The sequence below is a fragment of the Sinocyclocheilus rhinocerous genome, unplaced genomic scaffold (assembly GCF_001515625.1).
Source record: "Sinocyclocheilus rhinocerous isolate Xijiao unplaced genomic scaffold, SAMN03320098_v1.1 scaffold2350, whole genome shotgun sequence".
Lineage (NCBI taxonomy): Eukaryota > Metazoa > Chordata > Actinopteri > Cypriniformes > Cyprinidae > Sinocyclocheilus > Sinocyclocheilus rhinocerous.
The window spans coordinates 1-12,715 of NW_015659938.1; the positions used below are offsets into that span (position 1 = coordinate 1).

Sequence of the window (12,715 nt, forward strand, 5' to 3'; positions counted from 1 at the left end):
AGTTTCTGTGAATGACATTTCATAAGATAATAATTGACAGTTATTAAATTCAAAGTATCCTGAACAAAATCTGTTTTACTATCAAACACATGCATATAAATCACATTTTGAGTTATAAATAAACCTTGAACACAAAGAATGAGTGTCCAGATACAGACGCTGATGATCATCATCTTCTTGCTGGTTGCTCTTTCAGTTAAAATTTAGAAAAGCTCTCAGTCATGAAGTGTTAAACTCACAGCACTATAAACACTCTCAGAGCACTGAAGCATCTGATCAATATGCAAACACACTCCACATCATTTACCAGAAGACAGTCGCTCATTAACAGACACAAAATACAATTACTGAAATGAGAGCAGAAACACCATTTTTCCATTTTGTTTGTGCAACAGCTTTGCTAGTAAGCACTAGATGCTTATGACTTGTTGCATTATTTTGAGCTCAGCTAAAACATTGTTTTAATGACCAATTTTATTAAGACTTAGATTCTGAAAATGGTTTTGTTTAATTGTAATAATTGAGAACAGCTGCGTTTAGCAGTAAATGTGAACTGAAGCTCTTGGGGTTTGAACATGGTCTCTGGAGACGGAGCTGCTCTATTCTGAGACGATCACAATCACTAAAGCTGCCAATGCAAATCTGATTTTCAGCTCAAACTCACAGTTTCACTGTTTGATCGGTTCAACGCTCTGAACTGGATCAGTTTCACTTCTGCTCATGCAATGATGAGACAGTTCTATGTTGAAATCCTCTGTCTTTCTGTCTGTGTGTGTGTGTGTGTGTGTGTGTGATAGTGTTTGAGCAGCTGCAGCATCAGTTCAGTCACTGTGACTCTGACTGACGGAGGTTTTTGTACGACTCTTTATCACTGTGTGAATATATTTATACTGTTGATGTAGTGGAAACTCAGACAGTAATAATGTCCAGCATCTTCAGTCTGGACTCCACTGATGGTCAGAGTGAAATCTGTTCCATAATTTGCTCCATTGCCACTGAATCTAGATGGAGTTCCTGACTGTCGTGAGCTAATGCCATAAATGAGGAGTTTAGGAGCTTCTCCAGGTTTCTGCAGATACCAGGAGAGACAGTCACCACAACCCCGTGAACGATCTCCGATTCCTCTGCTAGTTTGACAGTTTAAAGTAACTGTTTCTCCTGGTTGAACAGCTGCTACTGAGGGAGTCTGAGTCACAGAAATTTGTCCTGTAGTTTCTGTGAATGACATTTCATAAGATAATAATTGACAGTTATTCAATTCAAAGTATCCTGAACAAAATCAGTTTTACTATCAAACACATGCATATAAATCACATTTTGAGTTATAAATGAACCTTGAACAAAAAGAATGAGTGTCCAGATACAGACGCTGATGATCATCATCTTCTTTCTGGTTGTTCTTTCAGTTAAATGTAGAAAAGCTCTCAGTGATGAAGTGTTAAACTCACAGCACTATAAACACTCTCAGAGCACTGAAGCATCTGATCAATATGCAAACACACTCCACATCATTTACCTGAAGACAGCAGAAACACAATTTTTCCATTTTGTTTGTGCAACAGCTTTGCTAGTAAGCACTAGATGCTTATGACTTGTTGCATTATTTTGAGCTCAGCTAAAACACTGTTTTAATTACCAATTTTATTAAGACTTAGATTCTGAAAATGGTTTTGCTTAATTTTAATAATTGAGAACAGCTGCGTTTAGCAGTAAATGTGAACTGAAGCTCTTGGGGTTTGAACATGGTCTCTGGAGACGGAGCTGCTCTATTCTGAGACGATCAGAATCACTAAAGCTGCCAATGCAAATCTGATTTTCAGCTCAAACTCACAGTTTCACTGTTTGATCGGTTCAACGCTCTGAACTGGATCAGTTTCACTTCTGCTCATGCAATGATGAGACAGTTCTGAAGATTGAGTGGTAGTTTCATAAGGCAAGTTTATCATGATTGTAGTAGAATCTACAAACCACAAAAACTACATCACTGGAACTGAGAAAAAATGTTGTGTTTTTTGTTGATTTGATATAAATTTGTCTCAGAATCAGAGCCTATTTGAATGATACCCATCTGTGACAAGACAGATCACAGTCTAATAGAGCTGATTTGACTCCTAAACTCAGTTTGGAGCTCATGTGTAGTTCTGTGTTTGGTCTCTGTGTGTCAGTAGTGAGTGATAGTGTTTGAGCAGCTGCAGCATCAGTTCAGTCACTGTGACTCTGCTGTGTACGGGTTACAGCAGATGATATACTGTACATGAAACATAACACTGTTTAGGATCTTTTGTCATGTTATGAGTCAAAAACATTGACTCAAGTGTCTGAAGCTACAGACGTTCTGATGATTCAAATGACGGAGTGGCATAATTAACAAAAGTCATTTAAAATGCTATTTGTGTATTTAAATGTTCATTTTATTAGCACAGCAAATGTTAATGCTCTTATGCTATTTAATGTTGCTGTCAACATTCCGAGCTGCAGAGAAAGACACTGTAATTTTCTCATCCATTTGTCACAAAACTATATGATAATAAATGACTTTATTTTCGTCATATTTTTGATTCATGAAATTGTTTATGAAAAATCGTTATGAAGAATAGTTTTTTGTTTTGTTCATATATTCGTATGAATAAAATTCATGAAGAGTATTTGTTATGAAGTTGATTTAAATTTTCTTTATGACAAATTTTAAGAAGTTAAAAGTTAAGAAAAAAATGGAATTAGCCTGTAGTCTATAGATAACTTTTATCTTTTAATAACTTTTATTAGACTGCAGATCGAAATAAAATAATTCTCGGTAATCTTTAAAATGAGAGAAATCACTGACATAATTTAGGCTATTTGACTGCAGAAAAAAACGAATAGTCTAAAACCCATTTAATTTGCCATGTTAACTTATGAATTAAAAGAAAGTCAAGAAACAAATCACAACAAGAACAGTTGAGGTTTTTCTTGTAATCAAGAAAGCGATATTTGACAAAATTACAGAATGAATAGCCTATAAATGATGTGTGACAGTGAGCGCATCTCCACTGCATAGCTGCATATAGCCTACATCGCTGGCGTCAGTCGCAAATATTAAACGTTTTAAAAAATCTTTGTGAAAACGACTGGTTCTTGAATTCTAAGATTATAATCTTTAGTCACCACACACTATGCAACTTTTTCTGCCGACAGCGACTGAGCCCAACTGGAACAGACCCAGTCCGACTATAGGCCCGATCCGTCGTCAAGACTAAAATACATTCACAATCGGCATGATGACAGTCTGTAGTGTGTTCTCGGCTTAAGAGAAACAGTTATGTCTCTGATCTCCATGAGGAGGCAAAGGTCATTCCAGAGGTACAGGCCATTAAAACTTATTAAAATTACATTAATCATTCAAATGCTTTGATCATTTAGAAATCCCAAATGTAGATTTTTTAATAAAATGTGATCAATACATAGATTTTTTTTGAGTCAGTAGTTATTAGAAATATATTGTAGAAACTTTAATTTTCTGTAAAGCTGCTTTGCAACGATTTGTATCGTGAAAAGCGCTATACAAATAAACTTGAATTGAAAATGAGTTCAACGTCTTTATTAACTTGAGATGAAGGAGCTACTTGAGAAACTGCTCAAGAACATCTTTATGTTGCTGCTGCAACACAATGACTTTACTGTATGACTGTATAATAAGGTGAGTGTATTGTACAAAATCAAAACAGCATATTACGCCATTATTGTTTGATTTAGTCAATTTACACACTCTGTTTTCTCTGATTCTGAGCATAGTTGAGTCAAACCCGTCTGTCACAGGACAGATCACTGTAATAGAGCTGATTTCACTCCTGAGTTTTGAGCTCATGTGTAGTTGCTGTAAATTATTTAATTAATATTATTTAAAATATACACTATTCACCTTGTAGTGTAAAGCAGTATGAAAGTGTCCAGATGAAGATGATGATGAAGGTCATGTTGATGAAGATTGTTGTGTGTGTCAGTGATGAAGTGTTAAACTCACAGCACTATAAACACTCTCAGAGCACTGAAGCATCTGATCAATATGCAAACACTCTCCACATCATTTACCTGAAGATAGTCGCTCAATAACAGACACAAAATACAATTACTGAAATGAGAAAAATGAATCTTTTTTTATAATATTATATATTTTAATAGCCAATTTGTTATAAATTATATCAGACCATTCACTTCTGAATGCATATTCAAAACCAACTTTAGTATATTATCCTGACTCTCTCCTGAGAGACTTTGAGAATATTTTTGACTGTAGTTGGATAGAAACACAACTGTTATTTCCTCAATTTTATGCCAAATCCATGGATTTTCCTGCAGGTTTTTAACAGACATGAGGATCATCACACGTGTCTCTGTCAATCACTGAATCAACTGAGTTTGATTGTGAGTCGCATCACATGATATAAAATGTTTTTTTTTTCCCAGAAATTCAGGTTTGTGCTTAAGTAATAATGCAGACTGCATGAAGCAGATTAAGTAAAGTAATGTAATGTCTGCTGTGAGTGGATGTGTTTGTTGGAGACTCAGTTGATGTGTGTTTGTGCAGTTAGTGAAGCGTTCAGGAGGTTTTTGTTCAGCTGCTCTATTAGTTTCTATCACTGTGGTGGACTTTCGGCAGCGGCACCAAACTGGATGTTGGCAGTAAGTAAATCATCATTTAATATTATTAATACAACAACTGACTTTGTTGCTCTATAGAAAGGATGCACTTTTCTGCTTATTCATATGTTTTAATTTTATTTTTAATTCACATTAAATGTTTGACAGTCAACATTGTAAAGGTGTTTTTGTATTGTCATGGCATGTTTGATTTCATCCAGTGAACTATAATCATTTCTGTTATTTTAAGTTGATTTGTTATATCAAGCTTCAGCTCATTTTTTTCCCCTTATTGATAATTTAATTCTAAATTGTGAAAAATGTGCACAGAAATAAATTTACATTCTGTTGTCATTTTGGCACCACTTTGATTTTACTTGAAAATTTAAGACAGTAATTAAACTTACATTTTCAGATTAGTGTGTTGATTTTTTAAGTAAAGCCTGCAGATATTTTCAAACTGGAAATTATGGTTGCTTGAATGTATTTTTGTTAATATTTGTTAAAGGTATTTTTCTTGTTATAGTAAACATCCCAGACAAAGGTTCTATTTTCTATTTTTTTTAAATAAACATTTGTACCAAAATTGATCATGCTGTCATCAAAAATTGTAATGAACTCCTGCAGTTATGATTATTCACATCTGATCTTTGATGCTTTTAATCAAAGTGACTTACATTCAAGCTGATAATAAAAATGACACTTCAAATCAATATATTTTACCAAACTTTCATTGCTGATCACATGCTTTGTAAAAATTCATTCTGGTGACTTGCAGTTTAATTTTGTTAAAATGGCCAAGAAAAGCTATAATTGTATTAATTTTTCATATATTTTTTATAAACTTGAAAGGAGAGAAATGCTTTCTTCTTCACTGAGTTGACTGTTGTGTGTTTGTCAGGCGTCACTCGTCCTAAAGTGAGCGTCCTGCCGCCCTCCAGTGCAGAGATCTCCTCAAAGAAGACAGCGACACTGGTGTGTGTGGCCAGCAAGGGCTTCCCGTCAGACTGGAGCCTGAGCTGGAAGGTGGACGGGAGCAGCAGGTCTCAGGAGAGCAGCGCTGGGCTCCTGGAGAAGGACGGTCTGTACAGCTGGAGCAGCAGCCTGACTCTCTCTGAGCAGGAGTGGATGGAGAGCGTCTCAGTGAGCTGTGAGGCCACACGGAGCGGCCAGCCTGCGCTCACTGGACACGTGACGAGACAGCAGTGTTCAGAGTAGATCTGCTGCTCTTCTCACTCATGTCTCACATGGAGACTAACAGCACATGAGCGACTCCTTCATTCTCCACATCCAGCTTCAGTCGCTCGCATCTCCATATGCTCTGCTTTGTGTGCTTCATACAAGACTATATGTGTGCTTTATCATTCTGTCGTGATTCTATTAAAATTTGCTCAATAAATAAAATACAATTGTAACTTAATGTCTTTGTGTTCTTTTTTGTCATTTTTGTTTTGGGTCTTTCTTTGGATCACGGCTTTAACTCACATTTAAAAAAAAAATTTAGAAACTTAACTCAATGGACCATGAATAAAACACCTGCAGATACACGATGAAACAACATGAACTTCACAAATATTAGACAAATTTAATAAGATTAAGTAGGTTAGATTAACATTTAGCAAGTGTAAAACTGAATAAATGCTTTATATTTTATTTTTAATATCCATGAAAATTCAAACTCAAAGTTTCACTGTTTGATCGGTTAAACGCTCTGAACTGGATCAGTTTCACTTCTGCTCATGCAGTGATGAGACAGTTATAGAGTTTGAGTGGTAGTTTTATAAGACTTACACAGCTTATGAATTAACTGTTTAGTGATGGAGACTTTTGACTGGAAGATGATGAATGAACTATTCAGCAGCAACATATTTATGTCCTGCTGATTCTTTTTGGAATATGAATATATAATTAGAAAGAAGAAAGAAATTATGCATTATAAAAAATACATCATGGATTGAAAAATTAGTGAGTGGAAAGTAGAAGAGATAAACCATAAAAGATCTAAAAAAAAATTATCAAAATAATTTTAATAATCTTCAAAAAATAATGATGGACCTCAACAAAATTGATATCAAGATCGTATTTGTTTCTTCACTGTTGAGTGAGTGATAGTGTTTGAGCAGCTGCAGCATCAGTTCAGTCACTGTGACTCTGACTGACGGAGGTTTTTGTACCACTCTTTATCACTGTGTGAACACATAGTTACCACTGATAGAGTGTCGACTCATACAGTAATAATGTGCAGCATCTTCAGTCTGGACTCCACTGATGGTCAGAGTGAAATCAGTCCCTTCATATGCTCCATTCCCACTGAATCGACTGAAACTGTCATCATAAAGACTATCTGCACTATAAATGATGAGTTTAGGAGTTTCTCCGGGTTTCTGCTGATACCAAGCTAAACCCCAGCTATCTATTCCAGCATCAGTTTTACACTCTATAGTGGCATCTTGTCCTTTAGAAACAGTCAGAACTTCAGGCTGAGTCACAGTGATTCCTCTGGATGCTGCTGACAACAACATTATATGTGTTCAATCAAATGAAATGAACATTAAAGAGTCAAAAATGAGCATCTTTCACTTCTGTTACCTGGAATAAAAGCTGCCAGAATCCAGATGAAGCTGCTGAAGAAATCAACATTAAAGTGTCAAAAATGAGCATCTTTCACTTCTGTTACCTGGAATAAAAGCTGTCAGAATCCAGATGAAGCTGCTGAAGAGATTCATTGTGTTTGTTGGTTTTGTACCGCGGTAAACAGCAGTGTGATATAAAGTGTTTGAGTCTGAACGCTATAAACACTCGGAGCGCTGAAGCATGTGCCGATGCAAAGTGACTCTGTGGAAAAACCCTCCTTCAGTCAGTCGATTTCTTCATTCTTCATACGACTCTCATCATCGACACATTATACAGAGAAAAACACAAATGCACAAAGGCTCATTGAGCATCTGAGAATCACTGGATTGCAGTTTTTTTTAAATGATGTTTTCTGTGTGTTTAACAGTTATCATGAGCTTTTATAAGCTGTCAGACTGTTGACTAGCAGTTGAAGTCAGTTTAAGACGCTGCTTTTGTCAACTGCATGACTTGTTTGTTTGAATGTGTTTGGTGAAAGTTATTTCTTTGAAAAGAAAATGCCCACCTACATATGAAAACTGATTTGTTTTTTGTGGCTTTAATTGTGTTTGATGCTAAAATTGCATGTTTTGACTTTATTTAGAAATTTTTGCATTTTTATTCTACATCAATCTCTGGTGTGTAAAGAGTTTTTGTGATGTGTTGTTAATAAAGTAATTATTTTAATGAAGTATAGATTCATTATATTTACTTGTATATTTTTGCAAATGTAATTTTGAATTCTCTTAAACACTAAATAATAATCAAACACACCTGAGCATGCTAATCAGTGCCTTCAGGATCATTAGAAAATCACAGGTGGGTGAGTTTGAGCAAAGTTGGAGCTAAACTCTGCAGGAAAGTGAGTTTAATGAGCCAGATTCGAGGATCCCTGATGTAGGCCGATTTGATTTTCAGAGGCTGTTTGAAAATGCTCCTTTCAGCCAAGTCCTCCTGATTCTGAAGTTGAAAGTGAGATAAAGGTGTGGTTGCAGAATTCAAGAGACAGAGCAGGTGGACGAAAGGAGCGCTACCACCGTCTGCTGACTACCCTTACGAAAAAGAAGTTTATTCAAGTGTGCTATTAGTATACTTCTTTTAAACTCCTCAGGGGAAGAGCGAGCTTCGCCAATGAATACTTTAACACATCAAAACATATTTTCAGCAGAGGTCAAAGTAATAATTTGGTATTTTTTATTTTTATGTTAATTTGTAGTATTTTTATATTTGTATAGATCATATGTAGTCCCTTCCAGAGTGTTAAATTAGCTGTATTAACCTGAATTGAATGTTTTCTATTTTGAATTAAATAAATCCATTGATTTGCAATCCTTTTGACTACATTTTTGACAATCCAGACATTAGTTACGGGGTGACTGCATCCTGCATGTGTGGGCCTAGTGAGGGCTGAGTAAAGGGCCACCGCAGGCTTGTTTGCAGGGGTATGTTTATCTCTTCACCCGTGAAACAGTAGCTAGTGAAGATCCAGATGAAGATGGTGATGAAGCTCATGGTTGCTGTTGGTTCAGATTCTCAGTGTTCAAACTCACAGAGCTATAAAACCTCCTGAAGCTTGTGCTGCAATGCAAATCATCTCTATGTAAATCTGTGTACGGGTTACAGCTGATGATGCATGTAAAACATTACAGTGTTTAGGATATTTTCTCATGTTATGAGTCAAAAACATGTTTCATGATTCATGTGTCTGAAGCTACATCTAATGATTCAACTGAGGATTCAGTTACATCAATGAGAGAAACAAATATGTCACTCTGATCTCCATGAGGGGGCAAAGGTCATTTCAGAGGTCACAGATCATCAAAACTTATTAAAATGACATTAATAATTAAAAATGCATTAATAATTTAGAAACCCTTAAATTGAGAAAATTTGAATACAAATGTGACCTCTGGGGGGGGGTTGAAGTGTGAAGTGTTTTAGTAGAGTCCCGGGTCATGCTCACTCATAAGGTTTATTTATTTGTTTGTTTGCTTATATATTTATTTTTGTGAAATGGTATTTTGTGCTATCATCTATGCAAAGTTGGTGCAATAAAGTAACATCATAGTTAACAATTACTTGTTTACCTGCTCAAGAACATCTTTATGTTGCTGGTGATTCACAATGACTTTATGACTGTATAATAAGATATGAGTGTAGTGTACAAAAGAAAAAAAACATATTGCACCATTATTGTTTGTTTAATTTTAAATCACTTTACAAACACAGTTTTCTCTGATTCTGTGCATAGTTGAGTCAAACCCGTCTGTCACAGGACAGATCACTGTAATAGAGCTGATTTCACTCCTGTGTTTGGTCTCTGTGTGTCAGTAGTGTGTGATAGTGTTTGAGCAGCTGCAGCATCAGTTCATCACTGTGACTCTGACTGACGGAGGTTTTTGTACAACTCTTTATCACTGTGTGAACACATAACCACCACTGACGCTGTGTACATTTTGACAGTAATAATGTCCAGCATCTTCAGTCTGGACTCCACTGATGGTCAGAGTAAATTCTCTCCCAGATGATTTATTGCCACTGAATCTAGAAGGAGTTCCTGACTGGCGGCTGCTTGTATAATAAATCAGGAGTTTAGGAGCTTCTCCAGGTTTCTGTAAGTACCAGCTGAGAGCAGGATTTCCATCACTAGTACAGCAGGAATCACTGTTAAATGTACAGGTTACAGTGACTGAGTGTCCAGTTTGAGCGAGCAGCACTGAGGGAGTTTGAGTCACTGTCACCTGCCCAATAGATTCTGTCAAATGAGAAATATTAGAAATCACAAACACTTTTACAACCATATATCTTCACAACACTCATGAAAATAACAAATAAATAACATATATGTAATGTATTTGCTGACACAAACCTCTACATAATACTGCCAGCGTCCAGATCAATATGGATATGAAAGTCATTTTTGTTGGTTGTAGGTTCAGTTACAGTGAAAAACAGTTGATCATGTTTGATGTTTGAGTTATAAACACATGCAGAGCACTGAAGCTTGTCGCTCATGTAAAACACACTCTCTATGCAAACACTTCAGGAGAATGTCAACAAGCAGGGGCGGACTTAGTGATTTGGGGGCCCTAAGCAAATTTCAGGTATGGGGCCCCAACACAATAACTATATGCTCTTTTACGCCTAACCCTTATTTCTCTCTCTCTCTCTCTCTCTCTCATAGGTTTTAGCTATAACTAGTTTATTTACCTCTTCACGGCGTAGTTTGAACATTGGGGGGGTGAAGTGTGAACTGTTTTAGTAGAGTCCCGGGTCATGCTCACTCATAAGGTTTATTTATTTGTTTGTTTGCTTATATATTTATTTTTGTGAAATGGTATTTTGTGCTATCATCTATGTAAAGTTGGTGCAATAAAGTAACATCATAGTTAACAATTACTTGTTTACATAGGATATAGGCTATATATGTAATGTATTTTATATTATGTAGGCACTTACAGGCTATAGTTTGACAGAATGTTCTAATTCAACATGCAATGGGAAGTCAATCTAACTTAACATTTTCTTATATTGATATTATTTATTTCTTACTCCTTAACAGTTTATCAGCCTCTGAATGATTTAATCTATGCCATCTTTTGGAATATCTGAAGGCAATGTACCATAGTTCTTACCATTTGTTATAATAAGACTAGCCTATTAATCATTACCAGGCCAATAATTACTTTTTTAAATTAATCAATATAGCATTTGTTATGAAGAAACAACCGCCTGCATATTTAGAACTAATAGCTACAACATGCCACAGTTGTAATATAAATCTATATGGAAAAATCTATTCCCTTAAGCGATTATCTAATATAAATTCTACAACAAGTTAGACTAAATTTTACACAATAAATAAGCCTACAATAAAACGTGATCAATTCTAGTAAAGGTGGTCAAGTTTAAAACATTTTATGTTATTCCTGGTTCAAGACTGTTTTCTCCTCTTTTCATCAGTCTTTTTAGTTTATTTGCCTTTTTTAGATACTGTTCGACTTTCTCCATAGCATTTTAAAGTGGCTGTTTCTCTAAATAGTTCAAATAGATCACATATTTGACCATCAGCTTCGCGATAGGAATGGCTCACACAAATCTTATCACACTTCTCGAGCGCGCCGGTGAGTGGCGCAGAGTATACGGTTATCCGCGCACCGCTGTGAACTGTGCTTCAGTCATATTGTGCTGAGAACTGCTCCGCTCGGTTCGTAAGTAAAGGTAGCGCTTATAAAAGAGCCGAAGGCGTGATGTAAATAATTAATTAATAGCCTGATTCGAGGTTTCCATTAACCATTGCATAAATATTGGGGGGGGGTTGCAAGTTTTGGTTAGTCTCCTAACTACGCCCCTGCAACATTAATTGCTTATTCAGAAGTACATATTTACCATATTTCAAAGTACATATAAAATCAGGGGCATTACGCGGGGGATGTGTCCCCCCCACTTTTAATATCACATAAATTCCCCCCCTCCGCACTTTTTTCGGGCAAGTCTGTTCGCATAGAGGTTTTCAAGAGCCGGTGTGAATAAATATAGATTTAAATTAAAAGAGACAGGATAGTCTGTGCATGATCTGATGTTTTATTCGGACCCAGAATAAGGCGAGATGAACATCGCTGAGCGCTAAACACTCCGTGCAGTGTATGTTTCATTCATACTTGAAGCTGGAGGGCGCTCTCGGCAGAAAGTCGTACGAGGAAATTCCTAATATGGACAAAAGCGAAAACAGTTGTTTTCACAGAAACACAGAAACGTTTGGAAACATGAAGACATTAAACATACCATTGCGACAATATATGGTTTATTTGTGTTTGTCAAGTCATCTCCAGGTAATAAATAAAGTATATGAACAATGCTGACAGCATTTATTACAGTATTGAAACTATAGTTTATATATTCTGCCTTATTATGTGATAAAAAAGTGTTTGTTTGTCCGGCAGTTATCTGATTTCTAAGCCAATTAAAAGCTAGAAATTAGAGAAAAATTTAAGTTGCCTATACACTACCAGTCAAACAGTAAGATTTTTAATGTTTTTTAAAGAAGTCTCTTCTGCTCACCAAGCCTGCATTTATTTGATCCAATGTACAGCAAATCAGTACAATTTTGAAATATTTTTACTAGGCTATTTAATATTTTAATTTGCAATTAAATAAACTTAAAATGTAAGCTTAAATAAGTTAAACTGAAATAAAAATAGTTAAAACTATTTAGAAATATTAAAAACCAATAGTAACAATAAAAATATCATTTTTGTACAATCATAAAATTACTATTAAAAAACATAACTATTTTTCATTTGAATATATTTTAAAATGTAATTTATTGTGATTTCAAAGCTAAATTTGTAGCATCATTACTCCAGTCACACGATCCTTCAGAAATCATTCTGATATTCTGATTTGCTGCTCAAAAAAACATTTATTATTAAATAATAATTAAAAAAGATTTCAGGTTTCTTGAGCAGCAAATCAGCATATTATA

At 35.4% G+C, this 12,715-nt stretch overlaps 4 gene segments (V, D, J or C); 1 reads left to right on the plus strand and 3 right to left on the minus strand.

Moving 5' to 3' along the window:
• Positions 1 to 868: 868 nt before the first annotated feature.
• LOC107724555 (Ig kappa chain V-III region NG9-like) lies at positions 869 to 1,415 on the minus strand. The segment is given in 2 exon segments: positions 869 to 1,215; positions 1,335 to 1,415. Coding segments are annotated over 2 exon segments (396 nt in total).
• Positions 1,416 to 3,589: 2,174 nt separating this feature from the next.
• On the plus strand, positions 3,590 to 5,942 carry LOC107724551 (Ig lambda chain C region-like). The segment is given in 3 exon segments: positions 3,590 to 3,658; positions 4,608 to 4,659; positions 5,519 to 5,942. Coding segments are annotated over 3 exon segments (438 nt in total).
• An 844-nt stretch (positions 5,943 to 6,786) lies between these two features.
• On the minus strand, positions 6,787 to 7,362 carry LOC107724556 (Ig kappa chain V region 3381-like). The segment is given in 2 exon segments: positions 6,787 to 7,126; positions 7,295 to 7,362. Coding segments are annotated over 2 exon segments (375 nt in total).
• Positions 7,363 to 9,644: 2,282 nt separating this feature from the next.
• The window catches only part of LOC107724552 (Ig kappa chain V-I region Wes-like), a 4,461-nt gene continuing 1,390 nt past the window's right edge, over positions 9,645 to 12,715 (minus strand). Inside the window, 1 exon segment of the V gene segment in view lies at positions 9,645 to 9,740. Within this exon segment, the coding sequence occupies positions 9,645 to 9,740 (96 nt within the window).